Source organism: Scyliorhinus torazame, chromosome 16, assembly GCF_047496885.1.
Source record: "Scyliorhinus torazame isolate Kashiwa2021f chromosome 16, sScyTor2.1, whole genome shotgun sequence".
Taxonomy (NCBI): domain Eukaryota; kingdom Metazoa; phylum Chordata; class Chondrichthyes; order Carcharhiniformes; family Scyliorhinidae; genus Scyliorhinus; species Scyliorhinus torazame.
The window spans coordinates 164,130,687-164,153,414 of NC_092722.1; the positions used below are offsets into that span (position 1 = coordinate 164,130,687).

The 22,728-nt window shown below is 39.7% G+C and overlaps 1 protein-coding gene across 6 annotated transcripts in view; it reads left to right on the forward strand.

Annotated features, from left to right (window-relative positions):
- The window catches only part of vti1a (vesicle transport through interaction with t-SNAREs 1A), a 464,254-nt gene that overhangs the window by 111,128 nt on the left and 330,398 nt on the right, over positions 1-22,728 (forward strand). For all 6 annotated transcript variants that reach the window (XM_072479372.1, XM_072479374.1, XM_072479371.1 and 3 more), the window contains exon 4: positions 21,593-21,676. In XM_072479372.1, the coding sequence (XP_072335473.1) occupies positions 21,593-21,676 (84 nt within the window). The remainder of the gene's footprint in view (positions 1-21,592; positions 21,677-22,728) is intronic.

A 22,728-nucleotide genomic window follows, 5' to 3' on the forward strand; every position in this document is an offset into this window, starting at 1 on the left:
CTCAGGCTTTTGTATCTTCTGCCCGATGGAAGAGGTAGGAAGAGAGAATAACCCGGGTGGGAGGGGTCTTTGATTATGCTGCCCGTTTTCCTAAGGCAGTGAGGGTATATAGACAGAGTCAGTGGATGGGAGGCAGGTTCGCGTGATGGACTGGGCTTTGTTCACGACTCTGTAGTTTCTTACGGTCTTGGGCCGAGCAGTTCCCATACCAGACTATGATGCAGCTAGATAGGATGCTTTCTATGGTGCATCTGTAAAAATTGGCATGAGTAAATTGTAGCAAGACTTAGTCATGTGAGAGTACCTTTAAGAAATGAGTGTGTATATAAATATCTGTGGTGGGAGTACCTTTAAGAAATGGGTGTTTGCTACTGCAGTGATGTCAGAGAGTGGGTGGTGCTGGGCTGTCTGTCAGCTTTTTACTTTTGTTTTAGGCTGTTTGCTGCAGGATGTGTTTTATTTGAATTTTCAGTGTTGGAGCTGAAGCCAGACAGAGCAGCTGTACTGCTGTTCTCTCTGCCATGAAAAGACTATCTCTTGATCATTTGGTGAATTCAGAATTATAAATGTTTTCAGTAGTGAATGTAAACCTGATGTGCGTCTGTTGAAAGGTGTTTCTTCTGTCTTCTGGATGTTGTTTGGGAAGTTATTAAGGATTACTTAATGTTGTATTCTTTGGGGGTTGTATTTGAAGTAAAGGTTGCTAAGATGTTCACTATGTTTTAAAAAGGTTAACTTGAGTTCATAGAATAAATATTATTTTGCTTTAAAAATAACTTTTGTTTGTGCTGTACCACACCTGTAGACTGGGCTGTGTGTCCCCAATACCACAATCTATTAAAAGTTGTGGGTCAGGTGAACTCCATGATACACTTTGGGGTTCTCTAAACTTTGGCCCATAACAAATTGGCGGCTCGAGGGGGATAAAAGTCTATCTATTGGATTGGCTTAGTGAACTTAAAGACAGTGAAGGGTGAGCATATTGTGGTTGCTTATCAGGTGTGGTATTCTAGTTTAAGTGGGGAGTGTGTTGTGGACAATGGCTCTTTCAGAGGCTCTGAAGTTTTTGGGGGTGGAGACGGTCACACGCAGTACCTTACGGACAGAGACTAAAAGCAGACTGTTAGATTTGGCAAAAACATTGCAGTTAACATTACCTGACAAAATGCGAAAAGATGAGGTAATTATGGTGGTGGCTAAGCATTTAAAGTTGCCTGAGATACAGTTTGACTCATTGGAAATGGCAAAAATTCAGTAAAAAATTAATCAAATGGAACATGAGAAAGAATTAAAGCAGCTTGAATACGAAAGATAGGAAAAAGAAAGAGAAAGAGAGGAAAAAGAAAAGGAGTGAGAAGAAAGGAGAAAAGAAAGAATAGCCCGGGCAGAACAAAAAGAAAGAGAAAGGGAGACACAGATCAGGGAAAAAGATAAAGAGAGAGAGTTTGAACTTCAGAAAATGGCCATGAAACATGACAGTCGGTTAAAATTGGCAGACATAAAGGGAAACGTACACTTGGATGATACTGATGAGGATAGTGAGAAAGAGTGTCAAAGTCAAAAGCTTGGTGGGGATCTATTTAAATATATCCAAGCATTGCCAAGGTTTGACGAGAAGGAGGTGGAAGCCTTTTTCATTTCATTTGAGAAAGTAGCTAAACAAATGAAATGGCCACAGGACATGTGGGTATTACTGATTCATACAAAGTTGATAGGTAGGGCTAGTAAAGTATTTGCATCACTACTGGAGGAGGTATCTGGGACATATGAGGAGGTGAAAAAATCCATCTTGGGTGCATATGATCTAGTGCCTGAAGCCTAGAGACAAAGGTTTAGAAATTTAAGGAAAGACTTTGGTCAAACATACATGGAGTTTGAATGGCTCAAGCAGAGTAATATTGCGAGGTGGATAAGGGCTTTGAAAATAGGCCAAACGTATGAAGCTCTCAGAGAAATTATGCTTTTGGAGGAGTTCAAAAATTCAATTCCTGATGTAGTGAGAGCTCATGTGGATGAGCAGAGGGTTAAAACTGCAAGGTTAACAACAGAAATGGCAGGTGATTATGAATTGGTTTATAAATCAAAGCTTGGTTTCCGACATCAGTTTCAGCCTGTGAGGGATAGAAACTGGGGACATGAGAAATACTCAAGTGGTGAAAGTAAAGGTTATCTGATGGGAGATAATAAGGAGAATGTACCTCAGATTAAAAAAGAAATCCAGGAGGGTGGAAGAGACATGAAAAGTTTCAAATGTTTTCACTGTAATAAACTAGGCCGTGTAAAGTCACAGTGTTGATGGTTAAAGAAAAGCACTGGGAAGGCTGATGTGGTAAAACAGGATAAGACAGTGGGGTTTGTGAAAGTGGTAAAGGAAAGCCCAAGTGAAGCGAAGGAGGTGCAAAAGATTGTGCAGCCTGATCAAGAGGTGATTGATAAGAAGGTGCCAGATGTATTTAAAGAATTTACTTGTGTGGGTAAAGTTTACTCATGTGTATCAGGAAGAGCAGGTAAAGAAGTCACAATTTTAAGAGATACGGGAGCTAGTCAATCTTTAATGGTAAGAGATGAGGAATTATGTAGTTTGGGAAGAATGTGGCCAGAAAAGGTGGTAATATGTGGAATTCCGGGTGAGACGAGTAGTGTTCCATTATATAAGGTAGGGTTGGAAAGTCCAGTGAAGAGTGGTGAAGTGGTAGTAGGAGTCGTAGAGAAACTATCTTGTCCAGGTATACAGTTTATCTTGGGTATAGCTGGATCACAGGTGGGAGTGCTGCCTACTGTGGTTGATAAGCCAGTGGAAAGTCCGACAACTGAAGAGTTGAAGGACGAATATCCTGGGATTTTTCCGTATTGTGTAGCAACAAGATCGCAAAGTCACAGGTTAAGACAAGAGGATAAATCAAAGAGTGAAGATGAAGTTGAAGTGCGATTATCAGAAATGGTTTTTGATCAGATGGTTGGAAAAGAACAGGTGGAGGATGAGGTGGATAGTTTTAGTTCTGGAAAATTGTTGGAGTTACAACAGAAAGATGTAGAAATAAAACGGATGTATCAGAAAGCATACATGGAAGAGGAATCTGAGTGTATACCAGAGTGTTATTACTGTAAAAGTAATGTCTTGATGAGAAAATGGAGACCTTTACATATGCAGGCAGATGAAAAGTGGGCAGAAGTTCATGAAGTAGTATTGCCAGTAGGGTACAGAAAGGAGGTGTTGCGAGTTGCACATGAGGTATCAGTGGGAGGTCATTTGGGAATAAGAAAAACTCAAGCAAAAATACAAAAACATTTTTATTGGCCTGGACTACATAAAGATGTAGTTAAATTTTGTCAATCATGTCACACATGTCAAGTGATAGGGAAACCTCAAGCAGTGATAAAGCCCTTAATACCCATTCCAGCATTTGAGGAACCTTTTACAAGGGTCCTAATTGATTGCATAGAGACGCTTCCTAAAACAAAAAGTGGGAATCAATACCTTTTGACTATAATGGATGTGTCTACTAGGTTTCCAGAGGCCATTCCAGTACATAATATTACAGCTAAAAAGATTGTGGAGGAATTATTTAAATTCTTTACCAGATATGGACTACCCACAGAAATACAATCGGATCAAGGGTCGAATTTTACTTCAAGATTATTCAAAGTTATGGCTAGATTAGGAATAAAACAATTTAAATCAACTGCGTACCATCCAGAATCACAGGGAGCATTAAAAAAGTGGCATCAGACATTGAAGACAATGTTGAGGGCTTATTGTCAAGATTATCCAGAGGATTGGGATAAAGGAATTCCATTCGTACTGTTTGCAATTAGGGACGCACCTAATGAATCAACCAAATTTACTCCTTTTGAACTAATTTTTGGTCATGAGGTAAGAGGACCACTTAAATGGATTAAGGAAAAATTGGTGAGTGAGAAATCGGAAATTACATTCTTGGATTACGTGTCAAATTTTAGCGAACAATTAAATAGAGCAGGTGAATTGGCTAGGCAACAGTTAAAAGTTGCACAAAATATGATGAAATGGGTAGCGGACAAGAAATCCAAAGTTCGTAGTTTTGCCAGTGGAGGTAAAGTTTTAGTGTTGTTACCAGTGGTAGGTGAACCTTTAAAAGAAAGGTTTTCTGGACCTTAACAGATTGAAAGGAAATTAAATGAGGTGAATTATGTGGTAAAAACACCAGATAGAAGGAAGACTCACCGAGTGTGTCATGTGAATATGCTTAAAAGGTACTTTGAAAGGGAAGGAGAGAAAAAGGAGGTTTTAATGATTCTAACTCCGTGACGAACCAAATCCAGATGACTGTGAATTTGACACACCTCAAATTAAATTGGAAAACGAGGATAAATTGCTGAGTTCCATTCTAGAGGAAAAACGGACTGACCTGAAAGAGTTATTGATATTACATGGACATATTTGTGGAGATAAATTGGGACGTACTAAAATAACTATACATGATGTAGATGTGGGAAATGCTGTTCCAATCAAACAACATCCATATAGACTTAACCCTTTAAAATTGGCACAGGTTAACAAAGAGATTGAGAGTATGCTTAAAAAATGGCATAATTGAAGTGGGTTGCAGCCCACCCATAGTGATGGTGCCTAAACCAGACGGTACCCAATGGTTGTGTGTGGACTATAGAAAGGTTAATGCAGTTGCAAGAACGGACTCTTATCCTATCCCACATTTGGAGGATTGTATTGAGAAAGTGGGCCAATCAGCTTTTATTTCCAAATTGGATTTACTTAAAGGTTACTGGCAAGTACCTTTATCCGAATGGGCGAAGAAGATTTCAGCTTTTGTGACTCCAGATGGTATATACCAATTCAAAGTTATGCCATTTGACATGAACAACACCCCAGCCACATTTCAACGGTTAACTAACAAAGTTGTTTCAGGATTACCCAATTGTGCGGTATGCATCGACGATCTGGTAATTTTCAGCCAGACATGGAAAGATCAGTTAAAACATCTGATGGAATTATTTGATCGAACATTTGTGAAAAATCTTTGTAGCATGGTTGCTCCACTGATAGACTTGCTGAAGAAGCAAAAAAAATTTCAGGGGACAGCGGACATTCAACAGGCATTTGACTGCCTGAAAGCTGTGATAACCAATGCTCCTATGTTTGAGAATTACAAGGGACTCTGTGATCAGATTGAACTAAAGTATCTGACTTTAAAGAGACATGCCGAGGTGTAGAGAAATGGATGGATCGTGCAGAGACCTTCTTGTTCAAAGAGACTGTCAATCAGGAAGGATTTCAGTTGGAGGAAGAAGAACAAAAATGGACTATATTATTGTACTTGTTTGCGTGTGTTGTTTTTTTTTAAACAAAAACGTATATTTACTGTGTGCATTTCTTGAAGGATAGTGAAAAGGTAAAAAATGAAACCATCTTGAAGTTGATGGTTTATTTATTTTTTCTTGGGGGGGGAGGGAGGTGTCATGTGGGAGCACCTTTAAGAAATGGGTGTTTGCTACTGCAGTGATGACAAAGAGTGGGTGGAGCTGGGCTGTCTGTCAGCTTTTTACTTTTGTTTTAGGCGGTTTCCTGCAGGGTGTGTTTTAGTTTTGTTTTCAGTGTTGGAGCTGAAGCCAGACACAGCAGCTGTACTGCTGTTTTCTCTGCCATGAAAAGACTATCTCTTGATCATTTGGTGAATTCAGAATTATAAATGCTTTCAGTAGTGAATGTAAACCTGATGTGCTTCTGTTGAAAGGTGTTTCTTCTGTCTTCTTGATGTTGTTTGGGAAGTTATTAAGGATTACTTAGTGTTGTATTCTTTGGGGGTTGGGTTTGTATTTGAATTAATGGTTGCTAAGATGTTCACTATGTTTTAAAAAGGTTAACTTGAGTTCATAGAATAAACATTGTTTTGCTTTAAAAAATACTTTTCCATTACTGCTGTACCACACCTGTAGAGTGGGCTGTGTACTCCCCATACCACAATCTATTAAAAGTTGTGGGTCAGGTGAACTCCATGATTCACTTTGGGGTTCTTTAAACCCTGGCCCATAACTTCCTTATCCATGTATTCCAGTCTCCTTGCAATTAAAGCCACAATGGCTTTTGCCTTCTTAATTGCTTGCCATACCTGCAAATTAGCTTTGTGTTCCTTGTATGCATACACCCAAGTCTCTCTGAACATTGACAATTAAAAGTTTCACAATTTATAAAAACAATTTTACTTTTCTATTCTTGTAACCAAAATGAGAAGGCTCATACTGACCCCCATTATACTTAATCTGCCACCTTGTTGCCCACTCTTTTAATTATTGAGGCCACACACGGCATGTTGACTGAGTGATATAGGCACCTGGCCACAATATGGCTTTGGTTTCACAGCACTCTGATTTATGTCACTCCTTTCACAAAATACTTTTTCTGTTAATCGATCTTTAGAGCCATCCTTCTTCATGGACAACTGAGTGTTCAATAGATATGAAAGAGAAGATGACCTGTACTTGTACGGGATGTTGGAGGGTGAGCGTGTGTGGGGATCTTTTACATTAAATTCTGCGATTTCAGGCTGAAGGCTAAAGTTTACACAACTTCAAAGTGAAATTTGGCAAAATGGATTAACCTTCTGCCCGAGGATGTACACAGATTTAGCACTAAATAACTAAGCGATTAGATTGTATAACAATAGCACGACAAGTTTATGCTGACAAAGTTCCTTATAAATGTGGAAAAGGAAAATTATAATATGAAAAAAGTTGAAGAGTGACAAAACGTGGTGACAGGAAATCAAGTACTGTGGACAGGAAATGTATGCAGATGTAATTTTTTTAAGGAAAGATAGCATAGGTGATGTAATTAGCTTCTCTAATGCATAATGTAAAACACAGGAGATATAATTAACCTGTTCTGCTCAAAATGAAAGCATTGTCCTTGAAGCAGAAAAACCCTCAGAAGTAAGCTTTCCATCATAATTAACATGGAGAAAAAAAAGCATATTTCACAATCAAATTCTTAATCCTGTGGTTTGTACTTGTCTCTCTTTCTCTCTAATGGCCTCTTAAATTATGAAAAACTTAATTTTTACTTAAATATGAGAGATTACTTCAAAAGGAAACGTATCAAAATTATGTCACAGAATGAAGAGATATTAAGTTTGAAAATCCAGAGAGATACCTACTCTGGGAAATACAACAGACTGGAAAATTCTGCCAACTTCACATGTACAGATCGCAATGCTATGGTTGCCAATTTTCTTCAACTGTTCTGGGGGAATATATACAACCTAACCTCAGCTTTTCGGGCTTTTAAATTAAAACGTTAATGAATGTATTAGAAACTCTATTCTGTGGTAAATTTAATTATTACTGTAAAATACACATTTTTTTTGATCGTGTAAATGAATTACTGAAACAACACGGTTGGTTTGTCTTTCTTTTAGTTGGAGGTTCTTTGGACTGTTCATTTGTCCCAAATAGTGTCTCACAGGTAGTTTTCTAGCACTTTTTGTTTGATTCATACCTTCTCTAACTCATCAGTATTAATTTCCTCCTATTCTGCTTTGACTAAATCAACAATACATGACTAAAAAGTGATGCATGGCATTACTATGAATTGTGCACTGTACAGTAGAGTTTAACACATAATGGATCTCCCATGGTGCTGCAAATGCTAAATTCGAAAATATGATTGGCCAATCCTGGCATCTTTGTTTTGCTACTTATATCTTTTGTCTCACTTCTGCTTCTGTTTGTCTCACTTGCTAACTTCCAACTCCTGTTTGCTTCTCTCCACTCTTAAATTCTTCTTCTTTCAAATGGAAGGTGGGTTAAATGGCTTGCTAGCTGCAAAAAAGATCATTTGATGTCTGCTAGCTGCACTATACAGTGCCAATTGCAAGGATTGAGGCCTGCAGCTCTCAACAACTCTATTCCCTTTCCCTCTCTCACATCACGTGTGCTTCCTTGCATTCCCTTGCTTCCGTTATGATGCATAACCTCTCCAATTTGCATTTTGACATTTATAGAGCACAAACTAGGTTCACTTCAAAATTCAACTTTTCTTTCATCGTTCCTGGGATCGGGTGTCACTGGCCAGCATTTACTGCCCATTGTTATTGTCCTTGAGACGGTATTGGTGAGCTGCTTTCTTGAACTGCTGTAATCCACCTGGTGTAGATGCACCCTTAGTACCATTTAGAAGGGAGTCACAAGTTTTTGGACCTGTGTCAGTGAAGAAACAGCGATTATAGTTTCATGTCTGTACAGTGAAAGACCTATAAGGGACCTACAGGTTTTGGTGTTCCCAGAAGTCTGCTGCGCTTGCTCTTCAGGGCACTTGAGTTTGAAAGCTGCTGTTAAAGAAGCCTTGGGGAGTTACTGCAATGCATCCCATAGATGGTACCCACTGCTGCCACTGTGCGCCAATGGTCGAGCGAGTAAATGTTTAAGTAGTGGATGGGGTGCCAATCAAGCGGGCTGCTTTGTCCTGGATGGTGTTGATATTCTTGAATGTTGTTGGAGCTGCATTCCCTCAGGGAAGTGAAGTGTTCCATCACACTCCTGACTTGTGCCTTGTAGACAGCGGACAGGATTTGGGAATCAGGAGGTGAGTTACTCACTATTATTTCCCAGTCTCTGACCTATCACAGGCACAGTTTTTATATGGTTGGTCCATTTAATCCCCAGGGTGTTGATGGTGTGGGATTTAGCATGGAATGTCAAGTATGTTACAATAACCATGGTGAAACCATAAACAAAACAACCAAAATGACCACCCCACCCAAATGAAGAAATTACAAGCAAGGGCAGCACGGTAGCACGTGGCTAGCACTGTGTCTTCACAGCGCCAGGGTCCCAGATTCGACTCCCCGCTGGGTCACTGTTTGTGTGGAGTCTGCACGTTCTCCCCGTGTCTGCGTGGGTTTCCTCCGGGTGCTCCAGTTTCCTCCCACAGTCCAAAGACGTGCCGGTTAGGTGGATTGGCCATGATAAATTGCCCTTAGTGACCAAAAAGGTTAAGGGGGTTATTGGGTTACGGGGATAGGGTGAAAGTGAGGGCTTAAGTGGGTCGGTGCAGACTCGATGGGCCAAATGGCCTCCTTCTGCACTGTATGTTCTATTTCATTTTTGTAACTTGTACTTAACACAATAGAAGTAACAGAATTAACAGGAATTAACACATACTTCAGATAAAATGGTAAATTTCAGGTTAAATAGTCATCTTACACAACCACAAGCACCCGCATAACTCCCTGCATAGATGTGGTACCAAGAGCAGTTCCAAAGTTCTTTAACTTGGCCTCTAGTACATAAGGTCCCTCACTTTCTCACTCAATCGAGTCAGCCCTTGAGCCACATTTTTCTGTGAACTGATGGTGCAGGGATTGAATGTGAAGGTGGTGGATGGGGTACCAGTGAAAAAGTGTGCTGTGCCCTGGATGGTGTCAAGCTTCTTGAGCATTGTTGGAGCTGTGCTCATCCATCAAGCTCCTGATTTATGCCTCATAGGTTGTGGACAGACTTTGGAGAGCCAGGACGCAGGTTACTCTCCACAGAATTCCCAGCCTCTGTCCGGCTCTTGTAGCCACAGTATTTATGCAACTGATCCAGTTCTTTTTCTGTCAATAGTAACCTCCGGGATGTTGATAGTGGAAGATTCAGCAATGGTAATGCAATTTAATATTGAAGGAGTTGGTTCTATTTCTCTCTTATTGGAGAAGTGCCCGACACTTTTGTGGCGTAACGGCTACTTGCCACTTATCAACCCAAGCCTGAATGTTGTCCAAGTCTTGGTGCATATGGGCATGGACTGCGCTTCAATATCGGAGGAGTCGCAAAAAATTTTAAGCATTGTGAAAATAGGGGGGGATGGGGGGGGAAGGTCATTTACGAAGTAGCTGAAGATGGTTGGGGTGAGGATACTACCTTGAGGAACTCCTGCAGTGATGGCTTGGGACTGAGATGACTGACCTCCAACAACTACAACCATCTTCCTTTGTGTTAGTTATGACTCCCAACCAGTGGAGAGTTTCCATCCCCCGCCATCCAATTCATATTGATTCCAGTTTTGTGAGGGCTCCTTTATGCTACACTGGATCAAATGCAGCATTGACATCAATGAGTCACTCTCACCTCCCCTCTTGAAATCAGCTCGTTTGTCCAAGTTTGTACTATGGCTGTAATGAAGTCAAGAGCTGAATGGCCTTGGTGGAACCCAAACTGAGCATCAGTGAGCAGGTTATTGCTGAGTAAGTGCTGATTGCTCGCACTGTCACCAATGCTTTTAATAATTTTGCTGACAATTGAGAGTAGGCTAAGGGGTGTTTATTGGCCGTGTTGGATTTGTCATGCTTTTTGTGGAAGGACACTTCTGGACAATTTTCCACATTTTCCACATTTCCAGGTAGATTCAAGTGTTGTAGCTGCATTGGAACAGCTTGGCAAATGGCGCAGCTAGTTCTGGAGCACAATCCTTCAGTACTGTTGAAGTACTATTACACTTTGCAGAGTTAGAGAATATTTCATTTATAGAGATGGGAAAGTATGCAGTTTAGAATGCTTCTTGAAATAGAGAATGTAAATATTCAGGAATAGGATGAAGTGAATGTCTAACTTGCGTGGCATGACAATACCGTGCAATCTGTTATATTTCTTTATGTAGCACTTACAACTTAGGAAGCCAGTGTAGTTTAAATTAAGTAGTTCTGTCTGCTCTAAGCTTTGGAACTACCTCTGTAAACACATCTGCCTCCTTAACTCCCTTACCTCATTTAACTCTCTTTCCTCATTAAGACCCTCCATAAAACCTACCTCTTTAATCAAGCTTTTGGCTGCCTGCCCCGATATCTCCTTACGTGGTTCGGTTTTATTTATAATGGTCCTATAAAGCACCTTCGGGCATTTAATCACATTAAAGATACTATGTCAATAAAGTTCTTGTTGTTTAACAGACTATATCTGCTGCCAACTAATTGGAAGAAAATTACCGGGGCAATGTCACATTGGCCACCCAATCAACAGTGCTTAAGTAGTGTAGAATTTTGGAGTTTTCAATGTATCACAGCTTTTCTTGACCAACTATGTTGTGTTCTAATTTACCAGGTTATTATCTATTTATTGATTACTAGCTCTTCCTGGCATGTGATATATATATATTTTTTTAACGAAAGTTTTTTTTACATTCTCTGTCACTATTGCTTAACTGGGTGGCATGGTAGCACGGTGGTTAGCACTGTTGCTTCACAGCGCCAGGGTCCCTGGTTCGATTCCCAGCTTGGGTCACTCTCTGTGTGGAGTCTGCATGTTCTCGTATCTGCGTGGGTTTCCTCCGAGTGCTCCGGTTTCCCCCCACGAGTCTTGAAAGATGTGCTTGTTAGGTAATTTGGGCAATCTGAATTCTCCCACAATAACTTCATTGCAATGTTAATGTAAGCCCACTTGTGACACTAATAAAGATTATTATTATTATTATTATTATTAATAATAATAAAAATACCTTCCTGGAGTGAAGCAATGCAATCTAAGACAGCTTTCGTGCATGTGCTGCAGCATAGTCGCTTTTCATTTTAACATCAAATTATACCTGCTTTTTGTCTAACCTTACATTTGCATCAATTTAACAGGCAGTAAAACAGGATTTCCTTGAGGGCTGGACTTTAATTGTCATACTTTTCACTTCTTTGGGATTTTGTATTGAGTGAAGAACATGTGCTTTGCCACGTTATTGCCATATTGGTAGATAATAACAACTGACAGCTAAGGCATAGAACAGTGGAACACTTGGTTTGACTGACTACTCTAAGTATAGAACTCATAAACTATTAATAAAATGTGTTATGAATTTTGAAGCTACACTGTAGTGAACCTATGACATTACTTGCTCTGCCAGTTGAATACTTGCTATGATATGTGTGTGTATACAGGAGAGGAGAATAATATTTTATTGATACGTTTGCACATGTGATGATCTGTTTAATCAATAGTTGTACTGTCAATAATTGTACTGTGCCTAATTTGGCATTTTCCTTTCTTTATAAATATTTTGGTAAAAAAGGGGGAAATAGCTAAAAGTAAGCACAGTATGATATTTATGCATACTTGAAATGAAATGAAAATCGCTTATTGTCACAAGTAGGCTTCAAATGAAGTTACTGTGAAAAGACCCTCGTCGCCACATTCCGGCGCCTGTTCGGGGAGGCTGTTACGGGAATTGAACCGTGCTGCTGGCCTGCCTTGGTCTGCTTTCAAAGCCAGCGATTTAGCCCCGTGCTAAACAGCCCCTGGAGTGTTTAAGCCACCCATTGTGATTTAACGAATTATTAAATAATTGACTGTAATATTGCTACTTTACAAATAATTTCAGTTTCTTATACTGCAGACCTACTTTATTTGGCCCATTTTAACTTCTAGACTGAGATTCAGGTTACCAGTCAGATAATATTTCAGCCCAGTGGGCATTTAGTACTAGATAGAGATTTTTTTTGTGCATTTGAATGGTATGACACGCTGTACCATTGCTTTAACAATTGTTTTATCAGGGTGGCGCAGTGGGTTAGCACTGCTGCCTACGGCGCTGAGGACCCGGGTTCGGTCTTGGCCCCTGGTCACTGTCTGTGTGGAGTTTACACATTCTCCCCGTGTCTGCGTGGGTCTCACCCCAACAGCCCAAAAATGTGCAGGTTAAGTGGATAGGCCATGCTAAATTGCTCCTTAATTGGAAAAAAATTATTGGGCACTCTAAATTCAAGTTTTATCAAGTTTAACTTTCTGTAATTCATTGATACTTAAAAGTCACATTACATGTCTCTAAATGGGCTGCAGTTTATCTCCTTCTAGTCAAAATTAAGACACCTGGTGGTTTGGAGATCAGTCCATCATTTGTAATGCAAAGATCACCAATAGATTATTTGAAATAATGCAAGCAATAAATGAGTAGGAATTCAAAATAGCTTTACATTTTATTATTGCTTCTGATAGTTCTGAAATTATATTGCAGTATTTGTGTACAGCATGTGTGAAATTCAAACACATGCTGCTGTGATGAATTCTATGCTAGATTCAATTGTTTTGCACTATTCTTCAATGTACAGAACTAATTCCATTGATATCTTCACTCAGCTGTAACTTACAGTGCTTAGGAATACTTCCCTTTAGTTGGCTTTTATTTTTGTAATAATGAGCGCTAGTCAAAGATAGATGAACAAAATTGCTAACCATAATTGTGTTGTACTCATGCAATTTTTGTGCTCATTGAGCACCATTTCACCATTATCAAAAGTTCCTATTTCCAAATCTTTTTGTATCCTCTTAATAAAAACAGGCTGAAATCGAAGAACTGGTTAGAAATTGAAAACCGTTAAAAAAAATACAACATATTTGGGTCAAAGGGCTAAATTTGACTTTTTAGCAAGTTTATTTCAGATATTATTTGGATGAGTACTATTTGGATCTAGCTTTAGAGATTCAGGGCCTCTACTTCTATAATTGGGTTAGGCACATAGACCCTCGTCACTTTGGAATATTTTTCCCTTGTATTCAGTCCGTATAGCATGCTGACACATGCCTTGTTGTTTTACCTAGTTCTTTTTCTTGTATACTATTCATTTCTTAGCCATGTTGATCTTACTGAGTTCAAAAGTTACTTGCATGGCTCTCTTGGTTTGGAATTGAATTGCATATTCACAATGATCCAACACCAATTCCACCTGTAAGTATGATTGATCTTGGCCAAAACACATTTCTTTTGATGTCTACCAAAGTCTGGCGGGCCTTATCCCCAAAACAGATGTTTTACCCATGATCCTGCCACCTCATAGTTGACCATGTGAGGCAGTTTTCCAGATCTCAACTCATAAGGTTTTTTTTAGCGGAATAGATAAAAATGGCAGGAGGTGATTGGCTGTTTTTAGTTTTGATGTAACTTTTTCCAATGTATTACGGCTATTTTCTGCACTACATCCAAAAGTTGTGTTCCCCAATGTTATATTGCGAAACAACAATGAGTTACAAAAGTGTCTGACTTGCGAAGCTGACGAGATTAGATTAGGTAAGAAGCAGTGAAGTGGTAAAATAGGAGTGGTGATTTTATGTTAATTTAGCTTTTTTGGAAAAATTACATTTTCAGAAGGGGGAAGAAAGATGGAGTAAGATAAAGGGCTTCCAAAATGTTGAGGTTCGAGGAAAGAATCGATTAAGTAGGAGACAGAGCCTCCATTTCAATAACATAGGAACATGTTTGTAGTTTGTGTTGCTGAGGATGAGAAACAGCACTAACATCATAGAATTTACAGTGCAGAAGGAGGCCATTCGGCCCATCGAGTCTGCACCGGCTCTTGGAAAGAGCACCCTACCCAAGGTCAACACCTCCACCCTATTCCCATAACCCAGTAACCCCACCCAACACTAAGGGCAATTTTGGACACTAAGGGCAATTTATCATGGCCAATCCACCTAACCTGCATATCTTTGGACTCATTGAAACATCATTGAAACAGATTACCTGGTTTATGGGATGTTGCTATGTTCAAATTGATGCTGCATTTTCCCACATCTTCTTGCTTGATCATGCTTCAAATTTTCTTCTTTTGGCTTGAAAACACTTCAGGAAGTCCTGAGATCGTGAAAAGTACCATAAAGACAAGTTTTTCCTCATTACTTCCTTTATCAAATATTTCCAGTGTTTTCACCGGCCTCTTTTTTTATCTTAATAAAGACTGTACACATTAAACATTTATAAAATATCTTAATACCACCCCTAAAAGATAAATCACGAAAGAAGACAATACAAAATCTGTGCCAGGTTAGTCATTTCAATAATAAATGACATATCCCACCGTGAAGTAGAACTTTCTTAAAAAGGAATCTTGTTTTTAACGCCAGTGTTTCACTACTCTACTACTTCTAATCACGTCCACACTGAGCTACTTTCTCTTTACTTCTGAAGGGACAAAATCTTCCTGAGGCACAGTCCTTCGAAGCACTGATGGACCACACTTCTTCCCTCAATAGCCAGTCTTCCAGTGTAAGCCTACATAGTGTAAGCAGGGTGTTCAAGTGTAGATTACAGAGCAACTGAGCCTAATTATATCCTCACCTGACAATAACATGTGCGCACTTTCCAGTAAAGGCCACTTAGATAGTTGTTGGGTGCATGGACTCTGGCTGTGACTACCCTTTCCTGGTGTAGGGCATTCTGATCCTGCCGAAACTATTACTGCCACAACTCATATCTACACAAACGTGTTCCGGCACAGGGAAGGCATTTGATGCCATTTACTCCCAAATGGACAAGGCGAGCACCACAAAGTTCCTAATTATTTTGAACCCTTAAATAAACTGCTTCAACATCAACTGCAGCTTGAGGCAAGGATGCATACACTTTCCATTTCCAATCATATTCACCTTCAAGTCCTTGTTTCAGATAAACATTGATTTGCTGACTTTTGTAGATCAAGCGTTTGAAGGTCAGCTGGACAAAGCACCGTATAGTCACTGCTTCGCTGTCCATGTCGAATTTGGAGATTGAACCCAAAATCATTAGAGATTACTGAACAATTTTCAAACATATTGGGATGCCAAATCAATTGTATGAAACCCCAATGCACCAAGCCATTGAGATGCAGTATTCTGTTTGATGGAAGCAGGTAGCTTTTAATGCATCAAAATAACCCCATCCCCCAAGCAAAGCCAATTCTGAGGATATTATTCAAAAATAAAACAAATTCTTGCCCATGTCTGTGGTGGGTGGTTAGGGAGTAATCAGGACGGGGGCAAATATGGATTGTCTGGGGGTTAGTCAGTTCGAGGAGGTAGTCGGGTGGTGGGGGCGGTGGTCGGGTCACAGGGCTGCTGTAGTCGGGTGGTGGGGACAGACAGCTCTGGTTGAGACTAGGGGTGTAGTCAGGTCAGGATTGGTAGTTGTGTAGGGCGATGGATATACGGTCTGATTAGTGGGGTGGGGTGAGTGAGGATGGGGGTCAGTTGTGGCGTTACCCAGGTTCTGATCTGTTGCAAGTACTCCGGACCTCTCCCAGATTTTGACCCTAGCCCAGAGTCAAAGACATGCACTGAGGACCCCTGGGAGCAGGAAAATGGTCCATCGAAAGTTGAAACTTCCCGGAAAATTCTGATGTAGGTCTGCGCGTCAGGACTTACACAGAAGAGTCCTGATGCTCATCTTCAGTTGCAAGTCCAGTTTCCTACAATCTGGAGGCAGGAAGATTTAGGACATTATCTCTCACATTTATGTCTTGAAAGTTCAATGTAATAATTTTTATAGGTGGGAGGTTTCAGACAATAGAACTTGATAAATAAAATGCCTCTATTTAGAAAACTATTAACGTGTCAATTAGCTAGAAACAAAACATTTGCTACACTAGGTCAGAGCTCATTGTATTGGGGAGGGGTGGGGGAATTATAGATTGCCATGGAAAGAGGATTGGCTAACTAACAGGAAGCAGGGAATCTAGATAAAGGTGTCATTTTCAGGATGGCACACTGTAACTAGTGGAATGCCACAGGGTCTCAACTATTTATGATCAATATTAATAACTTGGATAAGGAACTGACTATTGTAACCAGATTTGATAATTATATGAAGATGGGTAGGAAAGAGAGTTCTGAGGAGGATTCAAAGTGTCTGCAAAGGGATTATAAATAGGTTAAGTAAGTGGGTAAAAAAATTTCAAATGTATAATATTGGTAAAATATGAGGTTGTCCACTTGATAGAAAGGAGCAGAATATTACTTAAATAAAGAGAAACTACAGAATTTTACAGGAAAGAGCGATTTGGGTATCCTTGTATATGAATCACAAAACATTGGCATGCTGGTACAGCAAGTAAGTAGGAAGGCAAATGGAATGTTGGCCTTCTCTGCAAAGGGATGGAGTATAGGAGGGAAACGTTGCTACAGGGCATTGCTGAGACCACATCTAGAGCATTGTGTACAGTATTGGGCATCTTACTTAAGGAGGGATATTCTTCATTGGAATTCAATCAAAGATGGTTTACTCAGTTGATTCCTGGAATGAGGAGTTTGTCTTCGGGGGAAAGGTTGGGCCTATACTCACTGCAGTTGAGGAAAATGAGAAGGGATCTCTAATTTAACACAGAGTTGAAGAAGAATCTCTTTTCTCAGAGAGGAACTCATATTTGGAATTCTCTTCCACAGAGAGGGCTGAAGGTTGCGTTAATGGTTATATTCAAGGCCGAATTGACAAGGGAGGACAGGCAGGAACGTGTAGTTAAGGCCACAATTATATCAGCAATGAACTTATTAAATGACAAAGCTGTCTTGAGAGTCCTCTATATAAGATGAACCCTTTTGCTGGTGATTCCATTCTACATTCATTAACTTCTTTCTGATATATCCAGTGCTCTCAACCTCCATACATTCCACAGTGCAATGGATGGATCATTCTTCTTTTATTTCCTCCATGCTCTCCATTCCATAGTATCTTTTGAATCCCTACAGGCAGAGATGCCATTTAGCCCATCGAGTCTGCATTGATCACCCAAAAGAGCATCCTACTTGAGTCTACTCCCTGCTCTATCCCCGTAACCTAACCCGTACACGCCTGGGCAGTAAAGGACAATTTAACATGACCAATCCACCTAACATGCACATCTTTGAATGTGGGAGGAATCCGGAGCACCCAGAGGAAACCCACGCAGACACAGGGAGAACGTTCAAACTCCACACAGATAAGGCCGGGATTGAACCCGGGTCCTTGATGCTGTGAGGCAGCAGTGCTAACCACTGTGCCACCATGCCAGGGCATTAAAAATTGTTTCTTTGAATTAACACTCATATGTTTTGCAAGTTTGAACATCAGTTATCACCCTATCCTTTAATGACTCCATACTTGCACTTCATCCATTAGCATTCTTTGCTTCACTATTTCAACTCAATGGAACTTCCATTTATTTTCTAAAGCTTTCTCCAAGGATCTGTTCCTTATTTCATGTTGAAATAACATTTGAAATCTTTTACATCCATGAGAGCAGACTTGGTTTAATGGCTCATCCAAAAGACTCCCTTATTACTACAATAAAATATTAGCCTAGATTATGTGCTCAAATCTCGAGTGAGGCTTGAACCCACAATGTTCCGAATCAGAGGCAAGAGTCCTCCCACTGAGCCACTTCAGCAGTCAAGGGCATTCAGCCTCTGATCTCCGGGTAAGCGTTCTCCAAGGCGGCCTTCAGGACGCTCAACAACGCAGAATCGCCGAGCAGATACTTATAGCCAAGTTCCGCACACATGAGTGCGGCCTCAACCGGGACCTGGGATTCATGTCGCATTACATTCATCCCCCACCATCTGGCCTGCGAAATCCTACCAACTGTCCTGGCTTGACACAATTCAAACCTCTTTAACCTGGGGTTACCCCATCTCTGGATCTGTAAAGATTTAATCACCTGCTAATGGTCGCATTCCAAGCATTGTCTGGCATCTTTGAATCTGTCATATATATAATATGTATATGTTTCTGGAACATACCTCTTCATTCACCTGAGGAAGGAGCAGCACTCCGAAAGCTAGTGACATCGAAACAAATCTGTTGGACTTTAACCTTGTGTTGTAAGACTTCCTACTGTGCTCACCCCAGTCCAACGCCGGCATCTCCATATCAGAGCCAATGCTGATAGCTGATGAGGTGGAAGATCGTTCCTATTACATTAATTCTTGATATTTTCAGTTCATTTTCAATGCTGCACCATTGTGTAGATTACAGGTGAACTGCTTTTTATTTTTATTCACAAATTTAGGATTGTTTAAAAATATTAATTATTGAATTTCCTTTGGAAATTTCAATTTTTAAATAATTCATTCATGGGATGCAGGCATCACCAGCAGGATTTATTGTCCAACCTTAAATTTCTGCACTCTTCATTTGTATAATATTTGCGATCGTTTGGAAAACCGTTTTACAGATTAATTCAACAAGTAGGAATCATACACCCAATAATGAAATGCATGTTTTCATTGAGCATTGTCTCTAAGTAAACTGAATTGCCGCACACATCTATTCAGTTTTGTAGCTCTTGTTGATTGCAAATGGCTAAAACCATTATGGCTATTGATATCAGGCTCAAATTTATGGCATTTTGATCAGCTACTGTTTTTTTTCATTTGTTTTCATAAGTACATTATGGTTAATGTTATATCTTAAATGTGGAGTGTCTAACCAATGACTTAACATCCAGTGATGGGCTTTTTTTGCATTTCATCCACGAATCAGCACCTCATGGATGCCCAGTCTTGAGTTGCTAGATCTGTTCGAAGTCTATCCCATTTAGCACGGTGGTAATGCCACACAACATGATGGAGGATATCCTCAATGTGAAGATGGGACTTTGTCTCCACAAAGACTGTACAGTGGTCACTTCTACTGATACTGTCATGGGCAGATGCATCAAGTATGTTTTTCCCTCTAGTTGGTTCCCCCACCAGCTGCTGCAGTCCCAGTCTAGCAGCTATGTCCTTCGGATCCGGCCAGCTCAATCTGTGATGGTACTACTGAGCCACTCTTGGTGATGGATATTGAAATCCCCCACCCAGAGCATATTCTGCACCCTTGGTGCTTCCTCCAAGTGATATTCAACATGGAGGAGTACTGATTCATCAGCTGATGGTGGGCAGTACTTGATAATCAGCAGATTTTCTTGCCCAGATGTGCAAGACAGGTTTTATTTACACAGAGGGTGGTGAGTACCTGAAAAGTGCTGCCAGGGGAGATACATTAACGGCGTTCAAAAGGCATCTCGACAAATACATGGATAGGATGGGTACAGAGAGATATGGCACTAGGAAATGCTGAGGGTTTTGGCCACGGGTGGTATCATGACCAGTACAGGCTTGGCAGGCCGAAGGACCTGTCCCTGTGCTGTATTGTTCTTTGTTCAAATGCCCATCTGGCCAAGTTGGCACTACACTCTGGCCTATAGTCTTCTCCAGAATTAGCCACCATTGGCTGCGAGTTAGCTTGCCTCTCTTTTTAAAATGCCCTTAACGATATCTGTGAAGATTTAATATTTTTGCAAGAAGGTTGATGAAAAGAAACAAAAAAGTTGCTGCTGAATTAGAGGGAGCACGGCTGTGCTTTAAATTTGTCCTCTGCCAGGCCTCAAATCTCACCATGAGTTGCTACTGTCCTTTTGATTCCAATCGTGCATAATGCTCTCGCGTAGCAATAAGGGAAGTATTAAAATGTGCTTCACTATAGATAGCTGCTTTTAAAAATTGCAGTTGAAAAAATATTTATTTTTATCTTTTGTTGGTTAAACAGTTTGCATAATGGAAGAGTTGGGACCATCCAGTTAAGAACAGTTGTGAGAAAGACTTGCATAACTTCTGAGTTTTCAGGTTTTGCGTGGGGAAAGGAAATCAGCAATAATTTTGAAGCTTGCTTTGGCGGGCTTAATTGTATTTCATCATGCAACCTATCCATCATCACCTCATCAATTCTGTTGATCAGCTTATGAAACATCAGGAATGGTAGAGGTCTATGCTTCAATGAAAACTTACTCTTTCTGTTTGAAGTTTAAAAATATTTTAACATGTATATACAATTTTATTAAGGATAAAAAATAATTGTAAACTCATTATTACAATTTTATATATTGGATTGTAGGGTTTATCTTTTAGCTATTTTATTCTACTGAACTTGTGCTTCCAGCAACATAGATTGATTTATGTCCTTTATTGAAAGTAACTATACACATATTTTCAGTTTTCTGAAGTATTATACATTATTGTAATCAGCTGACCCATTTAATATAGGACCTTTTCTGGTCCACAATATGTTTGTTACTTTATTGCATCTGCATTTTGATCATTTTCTTGTTTTGATTTCCCATAGGAGAAAAAGCAGAGCAAGTAATTCAAAGCAGATGGACTAATTGTGCTTATAACTGTTTATGTTGATTCTTCAAAATGTGTGCATTGTTTACTATTATTGGATGAATAACGTGTGAGGATTACTAACAATTCATTTTCAATTTGTGTCTGCTAACCAAACTGAAATGATCTTTTAATCATATCTTGAACTATGTTTTGTTGAAGAAAGTTCTATAAAGTTTACAACAAAAACATCCCTTTTATATTTGCTGTTTAAAAAGGTCAGCTTAATTAATTTGTATTGTTTGCAACAAAAAAAATCCAATCTTGAACCTGTAGTCCACTTTGAAAAGTAAATACGAGAAATCCTGAATAGCTTTTGAGAAGAATAAAATTGCTTCCTCGCAAAGTAAGTCATTTGTGTGAACTGATTTTTAAGAAGTTGAGCAGATAAGCCCTTAATGTTTTTATCCCGCTCCTCCCATCCACTTTCTTTCACACCCAAAAAGGTTGTGTGGGGGAAATCAAAAGATTTGACCCAACTTTTTCAAATGATTTTTGGGTCGAATCCTAAGTTCTGGAAAAATGCTTTTTCTCTTTATTTACCAATGCATCTATGCAGAACCAGTTTCCGTATAAGTGGTAAACTGCTAAAGTGGATCGGTTTTGTGTTGATGATCCATTAGGGGGCTCTGCTGCTATAGGAAGACTTATGTTTATAGTAGTTCGTAAGCCTACTTTCTAACACAAATTTTGCTCTTTTTCCTTTCGTTTCCAGAAAAGGTCACGGATCGCCTACAGTGATGAGGTAAACCTTCGAAATGAGCTCCTAGGGGATGATGGGAATACCTCAGAGAAACAGGTAGGGCCACTAATCAGCATACCCTTGTGGGTGGCTTGAGGGTGATGAAGGTCAGCGAATAGTGCATCTTCTCAAGCTGCTCACTAACAGCATTAACAGCAACTCAAGTGGAAATGCATTGTTTAATGTAAAGTTAAGCAACAACAAACCTCCGATTTTAAACCGTTTAAGTTTTAATCATAGTACAGAGAAGGCGTGTAGACCTTCCAAATGTTATCTGACAGAGACCTTTTTTTATTTCGCGAACAAATTTCTTGCTTAGAACAAAATCTGCAAGATGTCAAACTTTGCTCATAAGTTTATTTATTTTATTAATGCAAGTAATATGGCAGGAACCTGTGAAGTAGTGAGCTCTAGCGATAATGCTATGGGGGCTTACTGTGCGAGAAATACACCATACTGCAGTTTTAGCGCAAGGGTTGATGCCGGTCAATTTAATTCCCGAAGATCTAAAGGAGGTCAGTATCATCTCATATAGCCTTGGCAGAGCAGATCATTATGAGCAACAAATCTGTTAGTTGCATGGCATGGATTTATAACGAAATGAATGGTGAACCTTTATAAGTTCTGAAAATTGTGTGTTCACCTAGCGATAATGTGTAAAGGACATTTAATAGAGTTCAGCATTTATTCGTTATCTGTATGCGGGCAGAGAAGGAATTGGCGTTATCGCTTTTCATAATTCTGTAGTTTTGTGCATCACGTGGTCTTCACATACTGCGGCGCAGTTTCGATTTCAGTCACAGCAGCAGTCTGGCCACTAGAGATTCTGCCGGTTCAAACCAGCGCGTACCAGATTTTTCAGGTTACAAAGAACAGATTACCACTCGTATCGAATACCATATTGAAAATCTTTGTTTGAAAATCCTGTGATTATCATAACTGAAATGGCAGTATCCCATTCTTAATGATGATAATGAAGGAAATGCAAAATGTAATCGTAAAATTTCAGACTGTATAGCGCTTCCAGTATACCGTGGTCTTGCCTAGTTTAATACTTTTTTTGTTCATATGAATTAATACGTACCTCGATGTGGCACAGAACAAAACCT